The sequence below is a fragment of the Archocentrus centrarchus genome, chromosome 14 (assembly GCF_007364275.1).
Source record: "Archocentrus centrarchus isolate MPI-CPG fArcCen1 chromosome 14, fArcCen1, whole genome shotgun sequence".
NCBI lineage: Eukaryota > Metazoa > Chordata > Actinopteri > Cichliformes > Cichlidae > Archocentrus > Archocentrus centrarchus.
Genome location: NC_044359.1, coordinates 4,340,481 through 4,364,158, shown reverse-complemented (window position 1 = coordinate 4,364,158; position 23,678 = coordinate 4,340,481). Strand labels below are relative to the sequence as shown.

The 23,678-nt window shown below is 42.2% G+C and overlaps 1 protein-coding gene across 3 annotated transcripts; it reads left to right on the top strand.

Moving 5' to 3' along the window:
- Positions 1-1,933: 1,933 nt before the first annotated feature.
- On the top strand, positions 1,934-22,224 carry pou2f3 (POU class 2 homeobox 3). 3 transcript variants are annotated; one of them, XM_030746903.1, is made up of 13 exons: positions 1,934-2,055; positions 2,382-2,438; positions 9,640-9,668; positions 10,816-10,917; positions 11,566-11,671; positions 12,214-12,302; positions 14,502-14,708; positions 16,565-16,706; positions 17,788-17,921; positions 18,497-18,661; positions 19,013-19,055; positions 19,167-19,281; positions 20,303-22,224. In XM_030746903.1, the coding sequence occupies exons 2-13, from the start codon at positions 2,390-2,392 to the stop codon at positions 20,343-20,345; spliced, it is 1,224 nt and encodes a 407-aa protein (XP_030602763.1). In that variant the 5' UTR covers positions 1,934-2,055; positions 2,382-2,389; the 3' UTR covers positions 20,346-22,224. The 3 variants fall into 3 exon arrangements, with proteins under 3 accessions (XP_030602763.1, XP_030602764.1, XP_030602762.1); XM_030746904.1 differs by lacking the exon at positions 1,934-2,055 and having other exon boundaries at positions 2,301-2,438; positions 14,532-14,708; XM_030746902.1 differs by lacking the exon at positions 1,934-2,055 and having other exon boundaries at positions 2,301-2,438.
- Positions 22,225-23,678: the final 1,454 nt, after the last annotated feature.

Genomic DNA, 23,678 nt, shown 5'->3' with positions numbered 1-23,678 from the left:
TATCTCTCTGCATTGAGATTGCCTCCAATGATGGCAACCCTGATTTTCAGCACCTGGAGTACCAAAAGCTTGAAGCAAGAGTCAGCAGCCAAACAAGCTGTTTGGTGTTGGCAGAGAAAGATTTTCACTGACACAACCCACATATTCAACTCTAATGCTCAGCCCACAAACGTGGGTCACACATGTGGCTCCATGTAGAATAGAATAGAATAGAAAAGAATAGAATAGAATGCCTTTATTGTCATTATACAGGATGTACAATGAGATTGGAGGGCCACTCCTGTTCAGTGCCATGTAACAGAAAATCAAACTCTCTAAAATGAAAATAAAAATATTATAAAAATATTATAATCTAGTATAATCAATATGATCAAGAGATATTCAGAAAATAAACAATGTATAAAATATACAAAAAATAGAATGTATAAAAATATATACATACATACCTACATTGGTGCATCTGTACATTGTAAGAAGTAAATGCGTGTATACATATAATAATGAAGATGATGAATATTGCACTTGGTGAATGAATATTGCACTAGTGAATGAATACTGGATATTACACAATATAGGAATGGTCAGTATGAATAATATAATATTGCACAGAGATGTGGGTGTTGCACAGTTACAGTGGGTGAGTGTGTGAGTTCAGGGTGGTGATTGTGAGGGGAAATAAGATTTATTGCTAAGAAGCATTGTTGTAACACTTGTTACTCTTTGTGCAAAGTTTCTGAACGTATAACCTTCTGCAAAAAATAAATGACCAAAACATTAGATGCCAAAAAATACTGTATATTTTATAGCCAGTGGTGAGGGCATATACTGTAAACAGTTTGTGTATAATCCTGTACTTCTTAATTTGCAGGAGTCTTCTTTCTCGCTTGTGCCTGGTCATTAAAACCCCGTCCAGACAGAAGCATGGTTCCCAGCTCCTCATGCCCACCACCGCGCAGCGCAGACATGGCAGAGCCCAAAACTGTTCCCAATAACTCAATAGATCTTAGGTTTCCAAGTCAGCTCCTGAGTTGGCTGCTGACCTTCTTGTGCTGTCCCCGGGATGTCCAGTTCAGGACTCGCCCCACTCACCAACGAACCCGATCCTCTTCTGGCCGACCTTCAGCTCGCTCCAAAGTCAGCCGTCTTCATTGTCGCCCAGCGTTGGGAGGATTTCTGAGCCGCTACCTGGCTAGGGTCCGGGTGCCTTCTTATCCCAAACTCACATCCTGTGCAGCCTCTTGAGAAGATTATCCCGTTTTCACCAACCTCCCACCTGACCCTGGAGGAGGTTAGATTGACTCAGTAGCAACACGAGTTAATGAATGACGTGCTTTAATTCAACTGCTCTCAGTGCACTGGCCATCAGTGTTTATGGACTCATTTTTAAAATGGTGTCATTTATCCTCTCATTTTCAGTTTTGATTCAGTGGATTATCTGCTGGGGTTTCAAGTCTCACTCTGGACTGTTGACAGAGGCAAGCAGGATTTCTCCCAACCGTCTCTTTTCCATGGAGCGCTGGTGTATTTTGGTTCTACCTCAAAGTTTTGCAGCTGTTGTTGATTACATTTGTTTCAGGATGAATTAGTCCTTTAGTTTGTGATCAGTCATTTTTTGACTTACTTGATATGAAAATAATTTGGGATCGGGGGAATTACCAAGATGCCAAGTTATTCCCTTTATGAAAGAATTACACAAAGAACAACTTGTTATCCAAAACATACATGGATGACGCTGCTCTGCCTTTTAGTACACACACACACACACACACCCGCACGCACACATGCACACACACACGCTCTAAAATTTAAAGCAACCCCATTGTTGTTTTATGCAAAGTGTCTGAAGCTGGATAGGTCACACAGAGATATATGCAAATCAGCCAGAGGCATCAGCAGGCTGCACTGCAGAGGTGAATGCTTTCCCACTTAGGAAAATCCTGATAAGCAGCAGTAAGAATTACAAAACTTCTTTTCCCAACATTCACTTTCTTTCTTTTTGAATACTCAGAAAAAGGGAAAGAAGGCGCCTGGGGCAGCACAGCCTTTTAACTTCAGGTGAGTCACTACTCCAACTCCTCTGCTCATCAATGACTCCTTAATATCTTAATTATTTTATTTTACATGCAAGAGATGAGTTTTAATAAGAGTTCTTGCTCTGCATGGCTACGCCATATGGAGATGAGCACTGTATGGAACTATCGGCCTTGCTTATGAATATTACAAGTAGGGATGACACAGGAGTGTGTCGAGTTTGTGCGGTGGTGTGGAGGGGAGGGTGCATTAGAATAAACTCAAGATCATTTTCCTGGGTGGCCTGAGTGCTTCATTGTCCTGGTAAAGTTACAATCCTGTAGGAAAATCAGCTATATTTATCATTACAGATATTAAGATGAGCGCAGACACGGCAGAGCACACGGAGGCTCCGGGTGAACGGACAGGTAAGGATATTTGACCTTCCTCCCGGTGCACGGATGGAGTTTGGAGTCAGGAAAGTTGTAGATTTGGTCACTGCTGCTGTTTCTGGAGAAAGAGAGTGAAATGTTGTGGAGTTATTTACTCTGTCGATGGCAGTGTATAAAAATCTCTTGACACTAAAAAAATTTAAAAATTCACACACAGGTTTTTGACAGGATGCACATTTCTAAATGAGCCTCTTTAATCTGGCCTTTAAACGTGTAACTTTTAGGTCACTCGATCGAGCTTTTGCTTCTGTGCTCTGTTGCTTTCAGTAATGTGCTGTAGAAACATATGCCGCTGTGTTTAAAACAAGATTTAAGCAATTAACAAGATTTAATGCACAAAAAAAGTGATAAACGCTAAATAAGCAGCATTTTCTCTGGCACCTGTCTGGAAGAGGCTCATCTGAGTGGGGAAAAAGCGGCAGTTGGCTGCACCTGAAGATGCCCAGAGGCTGAGGATGCCGAGCAGCCGCAAAACAAAACCAGGAACCAGCAGCAGAAAATGTGGAACTTTTACTTAGACAATAGCTGTGTGAGAGAAGTGAACTGCTCTGTTTCATGAAATGCTAAATGTCTGTGTTTTTGTCAGCATACAGTCAGGTGCACGGCTGCATATTTTCATACATTTTATGTAACGATCTGTTTTAAATGGATGATTCACCAAATTAGTAAATATATGTGGGTGTATCTGCAGATATTTCTATTTGTCTGGATGTTTAGAGTGGATTTTGAACTCCACTCAAGTGCAATGGAGCTGAATAAAATGCCAAATCAAAATTAAATGTTTTAAGAGGGGCCTCGTCCCCCACACACTGAAAATAAGCTGCTGTTGACCGTTTAACGTTGTTTTTCAGTGCTGTGGGCAAACAGAACTCCCATTGTGCTGGAGTGCAGATAGAAATCTCAGAGTCGAACCTAAACAAATCAAAAGTATCTGCGCGCTGCCAGAGATGCCACTAGGTTTATCAGCCGCCACTGAATATCGGTGGGGAAATCTCCCCACCGATATTCACCCTAACAAATTCTACCCCCCGATAAGGGTTTTTTTTCACATGTGAACTTCAGTGTCAGGAGAATCAGCTTGGGACACTGCAGAAAGTTACCCTTTCTTATAGGACATAATCTACTTCAGACACATTTGCACTACTGGAAGTGCTCCATTGAATTTAGGTGAGGGTGCCCACGTTTGTGTAGCACTTGCAAGAGGCAGGACACATGACACCTTCTTGCATGCTATTGTCTGTGCAATTCTTACAGGGGTACAACAAACAGACCTGCTACCTGAGATGGGATGTTAAAGACAGTTTAATGTCCGATATGAGAACGTGCATTCTCCTTTGCAGCTCTGCCAGATGACGTCTAGAATAGTTTAGCCTTCATGTGAAAACTGCTTGTTTTGAGATAGGCTAGAAAACACAAGCAGCAGGAGCTGAAGTCTTCTTATCTCAGGAGGATCTGTACCTGCACCTGCTCAGTTACTGTCTTTTAAAAATGATGTTTACACTCACGCTGGATGTGTCGCTCAAATTAAGAGGACTTTTTTATTTTCCGTGTGCAACGTGCAGGACAGTAGACACTACTGCCTGTATCAGATCCACACGTGATTAGAGATCAGAAGCATTTTGGGTGCAGTTTAAAAGATGATAGCCTCCTTTTTCATACTTGCACTAAGTGCTGTGCGTGCCTTACACAGCATGTGTGATTAATAAAATGTTTCCTCAATATGTTGATTAAAAAAAAATCTTCCTTGTCAGAAAATATGAGTCTCAAGGAAACAAGGAAACAGAGCTTCTTTGAGACAATGTGATACTTTGATTCAGCAACATTAAAATGCTGCAGTCATTAGCTTTGTGCGGAGCTCGCTAACGTGCAGAAACGCTGAGAGCTAAAGGGAGTCGAACCCCTTTACAAGTTGAGATGGTCTCAGGACATTGTGCAGTCACAGACAGGAATCAGCCTTTAGGGGGAGAAGTGAGAGGATGCAGTTTAACAGCTGCGCTCCTCAGTGGCACAACACAAACTGAGCATTATGAACTGTGACTGTGAGAGTTTACTGCACAGGCGTTCAGCTTCAAAATAAATTTCACTGTGTTCCTGCTGAAAACAGTGAAAAGTTTTCATTCAAAAGCAGCAAATAAACATTAATTATGTATAAAAGTCTGATAAAAAGAAGCATTTTCCCAAATATTTACTTTTAAAGGACAAATACACTTTATAATCTAATGCAGTAATAACAAGAATTTTGTTATGTTTTATATCATTTGTGTAATTTAACCATTACACAACATAAAATGATTTTTGGTCCTGTGTATTAAATGTTATATCTCAATTGCTTATTGTTTATAAAAATATATATTATACTTTTAAAACATTTGTAACATTGCAAAAAAGTTACAAGTTAAAAATGACTGGATGATGAATGATTAAATGATCATAAACAGCCTCGTGGTAAACGCGGGACTCAGAGTTAAAAGGTTTACTGCGTTTGGTAACTAAATGAGGTCACCAAAGACACACCAAGAAAATCGCTGGAGTGACGAGTCATCGGGCAGCGAGTGAGGGGTCCTGGAGGATCTGCAGCACAAGAAGAGAGTTGAGAAAATTCAGGGGAAAACGGTTTAAAAAAAGCTAAACCAGTCCGAGAGTTGGTCTTGGAGTTTATAGAGAGATCTGGTCAGGAGCAAGGGGCCGAGCGAGACACAAACGCTGCAGTTTGATGATTATTTGATTGAGGCCAGATGTGCCCGGCAGGGAATCGAGAGGATGAAGCCACGACTCAGAAACAGCACGTGGGCTTCAAATGCAGACTTTAATTTGTGATTGCACTGCAGCCTTTTTTAAAGAACCGCCTTCTCAGTGGCTCAGAACTGGCAAAGGCTGCTTAATGGACAGGTGTGAGATTATTTCTTCTTCAATTAAGCAGGCAGAGGTGTATCACATGTGGACCAGCAACACGCAGTCAGAGCAGTGCTCAGTACCACACGCAGCAGACCATTAGGAGTGTCCAAACTGACGGTTTTATTGTGTTTTGAGGGGTGAAGCTGTGGATGATCAGAGGATCATGAAAGAAAATCTGCTTCAGACCATCCACCCAATGGAGCGACTCAGTGATCAGTCTCAAGTATACAAAGGGCAGTTTAACAAAATCAAAAAAAGCCAGAGCGTCTCTGACACAGCATGAACAGATGGAACTGAGATCAACATATACCAGAAAGACATGAAAGATAAAATGTGGATTAGACTCGGACCGGATTAACATCCAAAGCATAATCACATGACCTATAAAACAAGGTGGAGGCAGAGGGCGGTCGTAGGCAGAAACAAACAACAAATAAACTGTGACTCCCTGCAAGAGATTCTCAATAAAGTGCAAAATAATGAACATTTTAATTATGATTATGTTGGTGTGTCCCCTGAAAACAGTGGGCTGTATAAAAATGACCACACTCAGGCCCAAAAAAGAAAAATAACTGTGTGTGTGTGTGTGTGTGTGGACCTGTATCTACTAATCAGCAGCTGTTTGGTTCAGTATGTTACTCTACATTAAACAGCTTTGTGGCTTCTATAGTTACACCTTCTTGATGTCACGATGGTCAAATGTAGTCATGCAGGTGGAGCATCTGATGTTGTGATCATTAGTTTTCCGATAGGAAAAATCAGGGTGACTGATTATTGCATAGTGAATCCCAAATTTCAGTTAAAAGGTGCGTGGCTGGGTAAACTCTGTGTCCCTGTTTTACACTGTGTGCCTGTGACTGTAAGCAGGTTTTATATTTTTCTTTTTTGAAAGACTAAAAAAGCCCCGACAACGAGCTGATCCATTATTATCGGACATTTAAACCACAACAATAAATATACATTTTAGTTTGTGTCACTCTACATGTTGCCACAAATACTGTGCATAAAACAGTCCCCTGAAAGTACACTGTTGACTCCTGTTTGACTAACAATTGCTAAAAAGAGCAGTGCCCAGCTCCTGAGGAACACTGGGAGCTGTTTTAGAAGATGAAACTGTGAATTTGTGGCTTCTCTTTAAAGCCTTTTCTTCACTTGGGCCTCAACGTTGTTGGGAAGTGTTTCCAGATGAGATAACACCCCACTGCTTTTGGACTGCATGTGGAATCTGCTGACAAATGCAGAATTATTTCATGAGAAATTTTATACTTATTCCAGCAGTTGAGTGAGATAATCAGGTCATGCATACTTTAGTACAGTACGTAGTGTTGAGGTGGGAAATCATATTTAGCCCCCAAGACAAACTCAAGTCAGTAGAGTCCCTGTGCAGTCTTTAATATTTCACTTGGATTCTGCTCACTTTTATTCTGCTGTAACAGACAAAACATTTGTATTTATTTTTTTTTAACGTGCATGACTTTTTTGTGTCAATGCACGGTTTGCAAACTTCGTTGTGAGTGCTGCTGTGTGTGCGTGGATAAAGGCTTCCTGCGCTCAAAGCTGATTTGCATGTCTTGGTCATTTCCATACTGGAACCTGGGCTGTGAAGCTGACAGCGCCATGGGGGAGGAGATCTGGCTGGGAGTGGGTGACACAGTGATGATGGTGAGGAGTTATGGGTGTATTTGCATCGTGTGTCTCCAGCAGTTTGCTGCCTCTCTTTTCCCAGTGTGCGCACACACACGCAGTCCAGAAGGCTAAATTTGACATTCAAATGATGTGAGTTTATCCAGCACACCTCTGTCCTCTGATCCCCGCTGAGACGTCTCTCTGTCCATTCAACATACGTTTAGAAGTGAGTCTTCTTGAAAAGCCATTAGTGTGTTTTTGTATGAACATCTGTGTGGAGAGTATTCAGCTACTTCACCCATGCTGAAGTGTAAATAACACAATTTAAAACTACTTGATAATGTTACTTAAATAGATAAAATCATGAAATTAAGTAAAATATTAAAAGTAAATGTCCTAAATTAGTTTTCTCATTTTGAATTAACTGGATGACAATTTTCTTGATCACTGATCGTTTGGGTTGTAAAACTTTAGAAAAACAATAAAAGGCTGATAAATGCATACACAACCAAACCGATGCCTTCAAATGGTTTTTGTGAGACTAAAGTCATTTTAACACACGTACTGAAGCCCTGGAGCTACTTGCGTGGATGTAAACCAGACTTTAAACAGTCTTTAATATTCTCACCATTGTGAGAACAGAGCATGCACTTTGTTTGGTGAGCTCGCAGTGAGCTCTGCCCAGGAACATGTCTGAAGTCGACTTCATGTCCTGTTGTGTGCTACACTTGAGGAAGGCCGACTTCAGACCGTGTCCTGCCTTCTTTCTTCTGTTTGATATTGTTGCATCAGAAAGAGCTAAATCTTCGACCTTTGTAGTCATAAATATAACTTCAAATCTGTTTTTGTTGCATGTAGTTACATTGATGCTTTGGTTTTAAGCCACCAACTCCAGCTCCTCTGGGGGGACCCCAAGGTGTTCCCAGGCCAGCTGAGAGATATAATCTCTCTAACATGTCCTGGGTCTGCCCCGGGGCCTCCTCCCAGTAGGACATGCCCGGAACACCTCACCTGCTCAAACCGTCTCAACTGGCTCCTTTCGATGTGGAGGCGTAGCGGCTCTACTTTGAGCCCCTTCTGAATGGCTGCGCTCCTCACCCTATCTCTAAGGGAGAGGCCAGCCACCCTTTGGTGGAAGCTCATTTCTGCTGCTTGTATTCACGATCTCATTCTTTCAGTCACTAACCAAAGCTCACGACCATAGGTGAGGGTAGGGACGTAGATTGACCGGTAAATTGACAGCATTGCTTTCACACTCAGCTCCCTCTTTACCATGACAGACTGGTGCAGCCCCGATCCATTTATCAATCTCCCACTCCCTTCTCCTGTCACTTGTGAACAAGACCCCGAGATACTTGAAGTCCCCCACCTGGGGCAGCCACTCATCCCTGAGCCGGTTTGGGCACTCCACCCTTTTCCAACTGAGGACCATTGCCTCAGACTTACTTACAGCCACTTTACACTCGGCTGCGAACCGTTCGACTCCGAGCTGGAGGCCACAACCGATGAAGCCAACAGGACCACCTCATCCACAAAGAGCAGAGATGAGATGCTGAGGCCACCAAGGTGGAAGCCTTCCGCCACTTGGCTACATCTAGAATTTCTGTTAATAAAAATTATGATCAGAATCGGTGACAAAGGGCAGCCCTGGCAAAGTCCAACACCCACAGGAAGCAAGTCTGACTTATTGCCGGCAATACGGACCAAGCTCTCACTGCGGTTGTACGGGGACTGAATAGCCCGCAACAACAGGCCAGACACCCCATACTCCCACAGCACAGGATACCCATAGGGACGCGGTCAAATGCCTTCTCCAAGTCCACAAAGCACATGTAGACTGGATGGGCAAACTCCCACACGCACTCGAATGTCCACAAGAGCTGGTCCAGTGTTCCAGGACCAGGATGAAAACCGCATTGTTCCTCTTGAATCCGAGGTTCGACTAACGGACGAAGCCTCCTTTCCAGCACCCTGGCATACCCTTACCGGGGAGGCTGAGGAGTGTGATCCTTTAATAGTTGGAGCACACTCTCCGGTCTCCCTTCTTAAAGATGAATCCGTGAATCGCCACCTTATCCTGGTGAAGGGGTTTGTGTGTCCCAGTGATCCCAGGAGCTATGTTGTCCAGGCTTTTCCCCCGGTACAGGCACCCATGGCAAATTGGTCCTGGTTGAGGGGCCAGACAAAGAGTGATTTCAAAGACCCCTATGGAAGAGTCACCAAGGAAACTATTTACCCTGCCCAGGATAGGGTTACCGGGGCCCCACCCTGGAGCCAGGCCTGGGGAGGGAGCTCGAAGGAGAGGGTCTGGTGGCCAGGCATTAGCCCGTGGTGCCTGGCCGGGCACACCCCGAAGAGAAGATATGGACCTGCCCTCCTGTGGGCCCACCACCCACGGGAGGCATCGTAAGGGTCAGGTGCAATGTGTGTTGGGCGGTAGGTAAGGGTGGAGGCCCTGGCAGGCTGATCCCCGGCTATCAAGACTGACAATATTTCACTTTAACTTGAAATGCTTTGGGTTTGGTCTAAAATCAGTAGAAATGGTGTCTCTGTGTAGCTGACGCTTCAAATATGATTTACTCTTAATGTGAATCAGATGTCACAAAGCAAAAAAATATAAATAATCATATTTATTTTTTTCTGTTTTGACTTTCAGAGCGAAATGGAATTGACTTCAATCGCCAAGTAAGTAACAGAGCACCGACATCACTTCCTGTGCTGAAATCCCCACGAACAGGCTCTGTGTCATCAGCAGCATGACTTTAAAAACGGTTTTAAACAACAGTGTGTGAAACAAATCGGCACCTTTTACGGACGAGCATGGATCAGACTCAGCTTTTATTCAAGCCACGTGTTAAAAATGCTAAACGGAAAACTGAAGAGCGACTGTAGCTGCTGACAACAGGCTGGAGCATCAAGAGGCAACAAAGACTCAACTGACTCTCCAGGATGTTATTGTTGTTATACTGCTTTATGTGATCTTTAGTTCTTTGCAAAGTTCCCAGAGTTTCGTTGGTAATGTGCCCAATGATGTCTTTGCTTATCAGTTCTGTTTTCATTCTTAAATTTATTCACATTTGTTATTTAGGCCAGCAGGTCAGTGCCTGCAGGGTTATCTAAACCCCAGCTGAGAATGCACAGCGTCACCATACTTGTGCAACTAGTTTTTGGAGCTTGATCATTTTGGTCTTGTATGGGCTGTCAATGATAAGAAAACTATAATAACTTTCTGTAATATTTGACACACTAAATAGCCAAGTTCATTTGCAAAATAAATATCCTGCAAGCGTGGGAACTTCACTGAACTAACTAACTTTTGACAGTTAACATCCTCAGGAAAGTCTGCATCCTCGCCAGTGTGACTATTACTGTAATCTCTTTTGAAACAGTCTGCGGCTGTTTGGATACTTCTCCAAATGTTCTCTCTGGCGAGGAAAACAGGTCTTTCAGTAATTGTTGATTCAGGAAGTGCCATGGTTCTCAGAGGTTGGTTAGTGGGGGTGGGGTGGGGGAGGGGATATTTGCATACCGGCTCACCCAAAAGCAAGGAGAGAGAGAGTCCCTCACTCTTTGTGTCATGTTCAGTAACTAAACTGGTCTTGGCAAAGTTTTGCAGGTTTTCTGTTTTTGTTGGCCATAAGCGACAAAGCTGAGTGAAGATGCCGTCTCACATTCACTCATTGTTGCTCATGATTGGTGGCTCTGTGCCACGCGGGCCTCATCCAGCACGCACGCACACACACACACACACACACACACACACACACACACACAATATATAGTTTTTAACTATCTGAGAAGTTAACAGTTTGCTTTTCTTTACTCATCTTAGATAAAAACAGAGGACATCAACGACTCACCTCATTCAGCCTCCGCAGTGAAGACATGTCACGTGACGCAGAGCTCTCCGGTGCACGGAGGTCAGCTGACCGGGGTAAGACACAGACTCAGGAGCAGTCTTTAGTAGCTCTGGGGGAAGCTGTGCAAAGCCTGATATTGATGTTCATTAAAAAAAATAAAAGCTACAGTCCCGGTGCATTATGGGTAGTGTTTTTGTTGTTGTTTGTTTTGTTTTTGTTTGTTTGTTTGTTTTTTAGTTAGGTTGCAGAAAATCCTCTCTGCAGCGTTATACTCTATATTTGAATGATTATTGCAGATGCATTCATATATAAGCAGTTGTGTAATACTTAGCTATCAAACAGCGTTACTAATATCTGTATTTCCTTAGTTTAAAGAGAAACGTTGCATATATCAGAACTAAAGAAATCCTATTGCTATTATAGATTAAGCAGCACAAAGCTACTTAACACTGTTTGATTAGCATCATCTCAGCCGGCTACAGCGGGGAAATTGTACTTCCATAGTTATGTACCCACAGTGGTAGAGCAGTACCGATGTGTACTTTCAAACTTCGCCATAAATACAATTTGCTCAAAATATTTTTTAAGTATTACAGTAGTGCTTATTTTTAGTAAATGATCAAGTTAGTTAGATGTAGCACACATACAGCCGAGACTTGCTTACTAACTCCTTTATCCTTACTACAGCTTTCTCTATTTTCTCGTCATGCTTTTTACTCCAGGAGCTCACATCTCTCCACCCAATGCAGCAGCTGGTTCTGATGCCTCCGTCTCACCTGTCATCTCCCTCCCCCTTCCTCCTCTCCCAGAGTTCCTCCAGCCACCAAGGTGAAGTATCGCAAAACATCCAGTCAGACCAGCAGAGCTGGAGCCAGGGGGCCCTGTATGAATAGTTAGGGGGAGTGGTTTCCTTTCAGGGGTTAAAGGCACCATTATTGTTTACCAGACATTTGACAGCAGCTTGGATTGTTGAGAGTTTGATGAAAAGACCCTCTCTCTGGTTAGTTTGGCACAAAAACGTGTTGTGGCTTGTTTTATAGCTTGTCTAAAACCAGAAGTGTAAAGCTGAGGGCGCAGGAGTTAACTTGTGTTAAACCTGCTAAATTGTTCAATAGAAAAAATAATTTCTCAGCTTTAAAGCTTGAAAGCAGCAAAAACAGCAAACATCACGTGCCTTTTACTTGACTGCACCTTGTTAGCTTATGCTAAATCCAACACATGGATGAAAACAGGAACAGTTTACCTGTTTGGACTTTTTTTGTTTTCTAACAGCACGTTCATACATGAACACCTTAAGCTTTGTCAGTTGTTCGAATACACACATGCAGTCACAAAACAATATTATTAATCACTGCTGTTCTTCTTTGCAGCCCTTCTGCAGCAGAACCTGCTGTCTCTTCCCAGCCAGAGTCCAACTGGCCTGCTTCAGCATCAGCCCGGCCTGGCTCTGACTCCACAGGTAAGCCCAGACCACCTCCTCGCTGTGCTCACACCAGTATACTCCAGCACAGGTAGAGAGTAAGACTACAGGTGTACGACTGCACAGATGTAAACAATTCATACATGAAAATGAGCCAAACACCTTCATTCATGCTACATTTCTGTAGAAGCACATTTGATAAGCAAATAAAGTGCGGTTCAGCCTTGGCTAAGTTTAGGTTACAGGTAACTTTGATGAGGTTTGGGAGACATCGTGGTTATAATACATATTAAAAAAGGAATTTGTTCACATCATCAAGTCTGAAAAATGTTCCCACCTGACCTCCTCAGATTTGTTTTATGAAGGCAGGCAGGATTTTATAGTGTTACAGATTAAGTTGGAATTTTCCTCTGAAATGCCCCCTCAACTCGGATTTATAACGCGGAAAGTCGGAGCAGACCCACCAACCCCGAGTTAACAATCCAAGATGGTGGCGGTGAATGCAAACAGAAGGAAAACTGTAAAACCTTTCCTCTGTTCTGCCTCTGTCGTGCATTTGTGTTGTGTATTTGCTAAATAATCCAAACACAAAAGGTGCTGTTTTTAAGCCCAAGAGCTGCTCAGCCAATGGAAAGCCAGAGGAGGAGGCTGCTGAGCCAGTAGAGCTTTGGTGACTCTTACGTACTGAGTGTAACTGCTCCGTAGCTTCAGGTGGTCTGCCACTTTACATGGCTGCGTTGCTGTGGTTCCTAAATGTTTCCACTTTGCAATAAAACCACTGACTTCTTACAGCTCCACTTCCCAATTCAGTGAGCTCTTTAGAACAACCCGTTCTTTCACAAACATTCGTAAGGGCGGACTGCATGGCTGGGTGCTTGATTTTTATACACACCTGTGGCAATGGGACTGAAAACACCTGAATTCAAAGGTTGAGAGCTGAGGCCCAATACTTTTGTCCTTCGTGTTGCTGCTCAAAGTTGGCTATAGAAGAAAATCGTTAAAAATCAGTGTTTCAGCCGTGAAGGTTTCATGTGGATATCTGCGGGGGCTCAAAAAGGTAATAAAAAGCATCAAATTTCAACCCACCCCTTTCCACTCTGAGAGCCCATGACTGCAAACATTCATAGTATGAATATAAACTGCTGTAATTAAATTGTAATTAATTAAATACACTAAAGACACAAATCAGCTGACTCGGACAGGGTCACATGGGAGGCACTGGGTGATTTAACTATATTTGGTATAAGGCTATTAGGATAATCCTCAGGGATAGTGTCTGTTTTAAAGTGAGATAAATACCCCCAAAAATTCTTTTATTCCTGTCATCTTGATATTAAAACTCGTAGTGACTCTCGTAGTGACTCAGAGCGCACAGACCAACGTCCCATTGTCCACGAGCCTCCCCATAGAGCAGGAAATAGTGATTTCACAGAAAGACAGTGACCATCGTCGGTCCTGCTTTCTGCACCCTCACCTAGACCAGAGTATTTCCAGCAGAGAGGACGCTTTAAATAGTCAGAAATTTGGAGACCAAAATGTGAACTAAAACAGAGTAATTAATGATGGACTAATATACACTGCCATCCAGTGGACCAGAAAAAAAAATGAAATCTGTTCAATCAGGTTTAAAGTGATAATAATGGTTTAAAAATTGTTATTTTTGTACAAAAAGACGAGGTCGTCTTGAAGAAGGTTTGGGCAGGACAGGAAACAAGTGAGTCCCTGGAGAAAAGAGATGGTTGTAACATACTGGTTAATGATTTACCATAGCTTCAGACTGACAAGCACGGCGTGATACCAAGGACACCAGATGCTTCTGATGTGTGTAGGCTGGATAATCGTCCTTTATGACTCTTAGAATGATCATAATTTACAAGATGAAGATCATGTTTTATTCATTATGACCTGAAACTAGTTATTGAGCCCATAAAGTCATCAGTTTACTGAGGGCACAGTAGGCCATTTTACCATAGACTTCTCTACAACCTGAAATCTCTTTGCATTCAGTGGAGTCGCCCCCTGCTGGCCATTAAACAGAATGCAGGTTTAAGGTACTTCAGCATTGGTTTCACTTTTAAGACCTGAAAGTTGCATCCAGCCAGCAAGCTGAGCACTTCTGTGTATTCATGCTAAAGCTTTAGTCGTGCATATGTTATTTTGTGCTTCACTGCAGTACAAACCCATGTTTTTATTGCTGTTTTTTTTTTTTCTTTGTTTTCCATCACCTGGAAATTGAAGATTTCCCTCTGTGATGTTTCTCTGATCCAGGCTATGGGTCGCTCAGGTCTGGCAGGACCTTCTCTGGAGAGCCACATGGACATGTCCCACCTGCAGATGCCCAAACACATGTCGGTGCCACCACAGGAAGAGCCCAACGAACTGGAGGATCTGGAGCAGTTTGCAAAAGCATTCAAGCAAAGACGCATCAAACTGGGCTTCACTCAGGTAACCAGGAAGAACGATCCCGCTGAAAGGACCTGAAAACTTATTCTCTCAGCCAGCTCACATAAACACATTTTGTGTTGACTGTTTGCTAATTTTTATGCTTTATTGTTCTATATTTGTGTTTTGGAGTGAAACCATTTGGACAAAGACTGTGGGCGCAGCGACATGCTCGTGAAAACCAGACTGCAGCTGTGTGGCTTCGGCCTGTGCTGACCACACTCAGTTTATTCAGTTATTCATCTTTAGATAGTGTTTAAGCAACAAATGGAGTTCTCAGAGGCTTTGTGCACTTTTATTTTCATATCTGGAAAGTGTTCGAGTTGAGACTGTGCTAAAGGGTCACCAGGTAGACGTACACTTATTGAAAGCAGAGTATTAGACATGCATCTGTGTACAGACCAGCTCTTTCTTACCCTCAGTCTTCTAAATTAACTGGTTCACATATTTTAACTAAACCGTTGCTGCTTTCAAACCGTCTTTTGAATTCTTTGTATTTTGCTCTCACATCTCCACACATGCTTTAGTGACACCATGACCAAAGTGACAATAATCCACTAATTATGGCCAAATTTACATTTATCCTGTATCTAGCTGCTCCTTCGTCATATAATAATCAGCCTCTATCATGCAGATATGACAGATTTGTTACTGATTTTGCTTTATTGGAAACATTTCCACAAATGGCAAACCCCTGTTAAAGCTTAATTTTTTTAAATTTATTGTTTCATTTTGGGTGGCTGTGGCTCAGGAGGTAGAGTAGGTCACCTACTAATCAGAAGGTTGGTAGTTTGATTCCTGGCTGCTCTGGGCTGCATGCCAAAGTATCCTTGGGCAAGATACTGAACCCCAAGTTGCTCTCTGACACAAGCGTTGGAGTGTGAATGTTAGACAGTAAGCACTTAGCTTAGTTACACATGGAAGTGCTTGTGTGAACGGGTGGATGTAAACGTGTTGTATAAGCGCTTTGAGTGCTCAGATAGAGCAGAAAAGCGCTGTATGAGAACTAGTTCATTTACCATTAAGAACAGGCTGACAGACATGTAAGAAACGTGTGTTGTTCTGTCCCGCCCAGCATCTGAGCACAATAATAATAATAATAACAACAGCAATAAAACAATAACACCAAATAAGATCATAGATAAAAGCCTGATGACTGAGTAGATTAAGGCCACATGCCAACTCTCATGATTTCACAACCACAAGTCATTAGGGGGTGTTTATAGTCCAGTTTGCTTCGGGGGATTTCCAACAGTACAGAAACTTTGCGTGGGAAAATGGAGTGGCCAGTGGATAGTCTACAAACCCGACAGCACATCAGGCGGCTCCCCTGCAGCGCTCTTAACTTGTGCCTAAATCCAGCCAAGCAGTTGTAGTGAAGTGATTAGACCTCTCCAGCAAGTGAGTGTGAACATAAAAAAAAAGAGTGAAAAATGGAAGAGAAGCTGAAAAAAAACCATAAAAAACAAAGCACAGAACTCAAAGATCTAAATCTGACACAAACCACGGTGACATCACGGCTCCATAATCAAAACAATCTGACAAACTAACATCACCCTTCCTGGCAAAAACCCCCAACTCATCGAAACCTTTCGTGTTGTTCAGCAAACTTTTAGCTTGGCCAGATATATCTGAATAATTATGACGCTGCATTTTTCTTTGCTGGGACAGAAATGGCTCTGATGTTTTCTGATTTGATTCTTGACCTTGGAAATAAAAACGTGTTGAAAATCTTCATTTAGGATTCGGGAAACTCAGTTTACTGAGATGAGTGTGAAAGCCATCAAAAGCTGCTGAATTAATCCTGACTGAATGTGTTCTGTGCTTGCACCTCCTGTTGTGTTTGTACTCTCTCACAGGGAGATGTGGGCCTTGCAATGGGAAAGCTTTATGGGAACGACTTCAGCCAGACCACAATCTCTCGATTTGAGGCTCTGAACCTCAGCTTCAAAAACATGTGCAAGCTCAAACCTCTGCTGGAGAAATGGCTGAGCGATGCCGGTACGCATGAACTCTTATTATTATGTTTCTTGTACTAAAAAAGGCATTAAAATTGTTTGAGTTTGTGTGTGTGTGTGTGTGTGTGTGTGTGTGTGTGTGTGTGTGCGTATGTTTATAATACCTTGTGGGGACAATTTTCCTGACATATACTACGTTGTGGGGACCAATTGCTCCTTGTGGGGACTGGAACCTTGTCCCCACAAGGGGAAACCCTGTTTTTGGGTCAGGGGTCAGAGTTAGGGCTAAGGTATGAATTGAGTTTAGGTTAGGGTTAGGGTTAGGTATGTGATGGTTAGGGTTAGGAAAAGGGTAAAGGTAAGGTTTAGGCTGTAGAAATGAATGGAAGTCAATGGAAATTCCCCACAAAGATAGCAAAACACACTTGTGTGTGTGTGTGTGTGTGTGTGTGTGTGTGTGTGTGTGTGTGTGTGTGTGTGTGTGTGTGTGTGTGTGTGTGTGTGTGTGTGATGAACATTTGCTGAGGTTTGCAGAAGAAGGTGATCAGAATCTGTAAATGTGAAATAAACCATCTCTGAGCTATTTTAGCAACACTTTAGTTACAATGTTACTGCTGCTATAATTTTGGCAGCTGATGACTAAAATATGTGGAAGTTTGTTGTCACCACTGAAAAAAGAATTGTTTTGTCATCCATGAGTCAAAATTTCAGGTTGTTGAGTTATTATCTGAAAATTTTGACTTACTAACTCAAACTTCTGAGAAAATAAATAACGTGAAATTTTTAGTTATTAATTAGAAATTAGTTATGCATTCTTCAGTGGTGTAAACAAGCTTGCACAAAAAAAATCAATACCGCTCTCTGTGGCCACACACTAAATATGAAGGTACAGTTAAAAGATAGCTGAGAATAAACAGCGTTAATGATGGTTGGGATAAAAATAATAAAGCAAGCTAATCAGCTGACTAGCACCTCTAATTAAGATTTTATTTAACAGGTTTTATCTGCACAAAAAACAGAAATGCAAAAACAAATGTCTCCTCTCTAACACTGGAGCATAACGTATGCTCTAAAAGAATCTGACTATCGCTGATGGATTTCCATGTTGTTTCTTTTTACGTCAGAGAGCTCACCGTCTGACTCGATGAGCAATCCCACCGCCCTGCCGACCCTGATGGAGGGCTACGGGCGCAAACGGAAAAAGAGGACGAGCATTGAAACCAACATCAAGATGACTCTGGAGAAACGCTTCCTGGACGTAAGACTCACTCATTCTTTATCTTGTGTCTATGGTGAGCACGATGAATAAGCATCACACGCTGATGAATGAAACATGAGAAATCTGTTCTGCTAGTATAACACCATTTATGTCTCGAGGTGCAGCTTTATCAGGAACATGAAGCTGGTGGCTGACAGTTATCCCATGATGCATTTCATGGCTGTAGAGGCGAGCCCGCTGAGTCGATAAACATGAAGAAAATATTGATTGGTTGCCTTTTGAGATGGGCATCATCTCCAGTCTGGACATAACTCAAATAATTTTAAGCTTTTTTTTTTTCATATCAAATATATTTTTAATTGTATCTCAATTTTAATTTACTTTGTGTTGTCATCCTCTAATACAACAACAGAAGCGTAAAAATGTTTTCATTGATGACCAATAATAACTCTGTAAAGAGAAGTAAAGATTGTCATGTTTCATTTGTTACTGTGTAATATGGTGTTTGTTCAAATGTCTTGGACACTGTCATCATTTATCAGGCAGATATCAAACCTGAGGACCTCCCATGCAAATACTTAAAGGTGGAAATCATCCATGTTTTTATATTTCAGAACCCTAAGCCCAACTCTGAGGAGATAACACTGATCTCAGAGCAGCTGTCCATGGAGAAGGAGGTGGTTCGAGTTTGGTTCTGTAATCGTCGCCAGAAGGAGAAGAGGATCTTCTGCCCGGCGGCGACTCTTCCAGTCAAGTCTCACACCTACAACTCCAGGATGGTTAGCCACCTGATGTATTCTTTCTTTGGTCTAGGAGCACACAGCACTGTCATGTCCACAGAGAGGTCGTTTTTAGCACTGCTCTCATGGCAAGCTTCAGATTTACTTGCATCAAAGAGATTTGATGAGATTACAAAGGGGGTCAAACAGGAAGAGACTGGCAGCGATGAAGCAACCAGAGGCTGTGAGGTTTCAGTGCAATTCAAGGAATTAGACTGACAGCATCCTAATTAACCATTAGCTACTCAAAGTAGACAGTTTGACTTTTCTTTGTGGCAGCTACCAAGAAGGTTACCTCTAAACTGTTGTTTAGTATGTCTTAACATCCTAAAATGAATTTTATTGTTTCAGGCTTCAGCATCTAGGTCCTACAGCCCTCTGGCTTCAGGCGGAGGCAAGTACTGTTCAGCTTCAGTAATGTGCCCTTCATGACAACCTGTCTATATACTGAGTGCCTGTGTTTGTGTGCATATCAAATAATAATAATTTAACCTTTTTATTCCAGTTTCTTCAAATTCCTCCCCAAATAGTATGAGCCGTGAAGCTTCTCCTAACGGTCTGTCTGCAGCCTCCGCCTCTCTAACCTCTCCGGTCAGTGCAGCTTCCTACAGCACGCCGGGGTAAGAAAGATTCACACAGATATCCTGTTTTTCTCTCCAACGCGTTAAAGATAAAATAAAAAGCTGCTTTGGTGTGATGCATTTAAAATGAGCCAACTATTGTCTGGGAAAAACCCCAGCGTGCCACATCAGCATTGGTATTAGTTTCAGGATATCAGGATGTTATTACCGTGGAACGACTGCTTTACGAGCAGTTAGCAAGACTTAACTGCTTCGGGCTTACTGTAAAAACATCGGAGTCTCTTTGTCTAACTCTTCCCGAGAAACTGAAACATTTATTTTCCTTAAATATTAAACCCTTAAACAAACAAGATATTTGTGTAATGCTCATCATTTGACATTTAAATGAACAGCTTGTCATTTTATTGGCACTAGTTAAATTAGGAGCCTGATGACACTCTCACTAAATATGAAACCACAACGAAAAGGCGGTTAACTAAGACAAAAGGTGCACTCAAGGTGGATTGTGCGCCGGGTTCGGCCCACACGAACGTATAATCACAACTCGGATTATTACACAAGTGGAGGAAGTATTTCCTTCTGTGTGTTTTCATTCATTTGTTTTATTCTTCTTAGGATTTGCTTGTGGAGCTTGATTCTCCATCAGTATCTATAAAAGCTCCATTTTAGGTTTTTCACTCCATTGATGAGATATGAAGACGAGTTCAGGTTAAATACGTTAAACAAAAAAATAAAACTATTGAACATTTTTATTTAAAAAAAGCTACTTTCAGCTGCTCCCTTCTTCACAAGGGGTTGCCACAGCAGCTAGCTCCACATGTCTGATTTGGCAGGTTTTTTTTTTACACTGGAGGCCCTTCCTGATGCACCCTCTGAGAGATTTGTGTCTCCTCCTGGGATCAAACCAGGGATCTCTCGCTTGTTTAGGCAAACGTGTGACCCACTGCACTGTGGAACATTTTATTTACTTATTGTAAAGTATTGCAGTACCTTTACAGCCCACCAGGGGCTTGTGGCCCACATTTTGGGACTGACTCGTCTCTTCCCTTTGGTCTTTCAGGTCATGGTACCGCACGTGGAATCATCCCACGTATCACCACTGAGAAACTGTATGACATGAAGTTTTTGAAGGTAGTTTTCTTCTAGAAGGATGCACACTGAAGATGGAGTCGCTCATTGTCCCCGTAACACACGCGGTCACAGCTGCAGGTGAAAGCTCACACGGACACGAGACAAAGCAGCAGCACAAGCAGAGAACTGCGTGCCACCACACTTCTGTTCAATGCTCACGCAAGTCCCAACAGCCTGTTCGATTGGTGTTCACATGACTCTTTATTTTTTGAACACAAACGCACACACACACACACACACACACACACACACACACAATGGAGGGAAACGTCCTGTCTGAGCCTGTAACTGCCACCACTTCAAATAATTTCTCTGAATGTTGAAGGAGTCCAGATTTGCTGAGATTGTGCACCAACCTGTTTCTAATTGTGTCTTTCTGCTCTCATATGTTTTCATGTTTATATTGTATTTAGTGTAGATTTAGGGGTGTTTTTGTTATGTTACAGGACATATTTTAACAGTTTTCATTATGTTTGTGAGTGCTGCAACTCGTTTCTTTTATTCAGCACTGAAGTCTCCAAAAAAACAAGAGCCAGAGATGCCTCTTCTGGATCTAAGATGAAAATCTAAGTTTAATTTGAATTTCGTCACACTATCTGGCTCTCATCAGAGCTCAGAGTGGGTAATTTGCATGTTTCATTAAAAGCCTAGTGCATTAGTGACTGGAATTACAGACAAAACTGAAAAAAAGGACATAAAGTGGAATAAAAACGGATTTCCATGATAAAGTTGGAGCAGAAACTGGTGATGATGTTATGCTACGTTTTTATTTTGTCACCCACATAAATAACCAAAGGGGATTTTTTTGTCGTACCTACTGTAGATTTCCCAAAGAAATAAACAAATTTTTTCATGTGATAATTCATATTTAAAAGGCTCTTTTATGTTTCAAAGACACGAGTTTGAATAACACGTTGCTGGATCATACTGTACTCCATTGTGTCCTGCGGCTCTTCTCGAGAATATCTGCAGCTTTTGCATGACTTTTGCAGCTCTGACTGTTCTGCGGGTCAGTGCAGAACGCAGTTCAGCTGCCAGACGTTGCTGGTTTAGGATGATGTTAAAGAGCACCGCAGCTAATGGCTCAGAAGCATCATCACTGTGTTCAGTGTAGAGGCTAACTGCCCAGAGCGGGCTGACCTCTGCATCAAGTGGGCGTGCAGTTTTAACTGTCATCTCTATGCACAGCTCGCTTTTTGAACAGCAGTCTGAATGCTTGAACTTGGTTATAGCACGTGAGATAATTTAACATTTTGGAGGGTTTTTTTGTATGCGTCACCTATTGGGGTGTTTTTACTGACACTGTCCTGTCACTGTGCTGCATTTCAACCGTCAACCTCGATCCAAACTGTGAATGTCTGCGATGCTCACTCTGATACGGGTCCAGCTCAGCTCATATCTCAAAAGCCTGCATTTCTCCTGGACTGTTTTTACCCATGGATCGACATGTGTGCACAGGAAGCACACACAACACTTCGTGCTGATTTTGGCGTCTTCCTGGGAATTGTTGACAGTTATCAAATATAAAATATCACCTTTCTTTTAATTGGGAAGTGGAGCTCTTGAATAAGTGCTGACTGCTGCTGGTTAAAGCCAGAGTTTCTGTTTATTTCCTGTCACGCGCTCCGTCCTCGCTTCACTTTTGTTTCAAACAAAAACAAAAAAACATTTCTGTCACTTTTTGTTTTGGGGTGTCCACTCTATATTTTACTTTACAGGTTAATGTTTTGTAGTGGAACCAAACTCCAACTTCATAAAATTAAGGAAGCCACTATATTTACTATATATTATGTAATGTTACTGCTGATTCATGTTTTTATTGATGTAACCTGAAGCTACCATTGAAGCAGTGCTGTGTGATCCTCTGAGTCCCAGAGAATCACTTGTGCTTACCTCAAACTGATTGTTTATTAACTTTTATTTACTTTCTTTCAATAAAAAGAGGATAACCAGTTGTGCTGTTTGTTTGTTCATTCTTTCTGAAGAGGAAGATCCAGCTGCATTTTTTTTTTTCTTTCTATCCAGATGTGCTTTTACTGCATTGGCAGTGTGTTTGGGATCACTGTCATGCTGAAAAATGAGGCTGTTGCCAATCAGATGCTTTCCAGATGGTACCGCATAGTGGATCAAAATCTGATGGTATGTTTATGTGATCATAATACCTTCAAATCTGACAAGATTACCAACACCGCCGGCTGAAATGCGAACCATGACAGAGCCTCCGCTGACCGTGGCAACACTGATTTTCAGTCCAGCTCATGTGGCATACCTCAGCCTTTTCTCCTGAGCCTTTGCTTCCTGACAGCCGCCTTTCCACTGAGACCATTGCTGATGAGGCTTCAATGACCAGTAGGTGTATCAACAGTAACAGTATATGTATCTCAGGTCAGGCAGGTTGGCAGGCTGCTTAGTAATAAAGTGTCTAAATATGCAATTTAAAGTTGGCCCTTTGATGAGCTGTCTGTTATTTATAGACTTAACACTGGTTTTGAGTTAGATGCCTCTTTATATTTGGATTATTCATAGGTCAGAGTTAAGTGGCTTAACAAACATGAAAAATATTCCTGTCAAAATGGCCAGGCACAAGGACTGGACTGAAAATGAGTGAAAAAGCAGCCAATGTCCAACAGAAAGGGTCCAGACTCTTTCACATCTGTCACAGGTGCTCAGGGTGAATTCTGGTTTTCTATGGCACATGCTAATCAGGCTCCAAGGTGCCGAGCAGTGAGCACAGCACCCACTAGAGGATGTCGGGCCACCCTCATGAAGTCTATGGTTGTTTGGTCAGATGGGTTAAGGACCTTCTACAGTCCAGCTCTCCTAGAGTAACTGCCTGTCTCCTGGAATCTCCTCCATGCTCCTGACACTGCTGGGAGACACCGCACACGTACCGATGTGTGATCCTGGGCAGCTGAGCTACCTGTGCAGCCTTTGGAGGATCAGGTATCACCTCATGCTACCAGTAGTGACACTGACCAAAGCAGCTGAAACTGATAAACATCCCCCTCTGATTTTACCTGAATACATCAACATCCCAGGAGTTTAACTGACCTGATGCTAAACTCCGATTAAAAAGTGTTCCTTTCATTTTTTGAGCAGTGAATAAAGAAATGAGGGGTGACTCCAGACATTTGCTCTGTACTGTATATCAATATTTTCTAAATGAAGTAAAAAAAAAGGGAACTTTTTGTGATATTTTAGTTTATTCTCATCAGACCCCTCCAGGGGTAAGAAAGGAAAGACACAAAGAAAGCAGGAAGTAAACATTCTCTCTCTCTCTCTCACACACACACACACACACACAC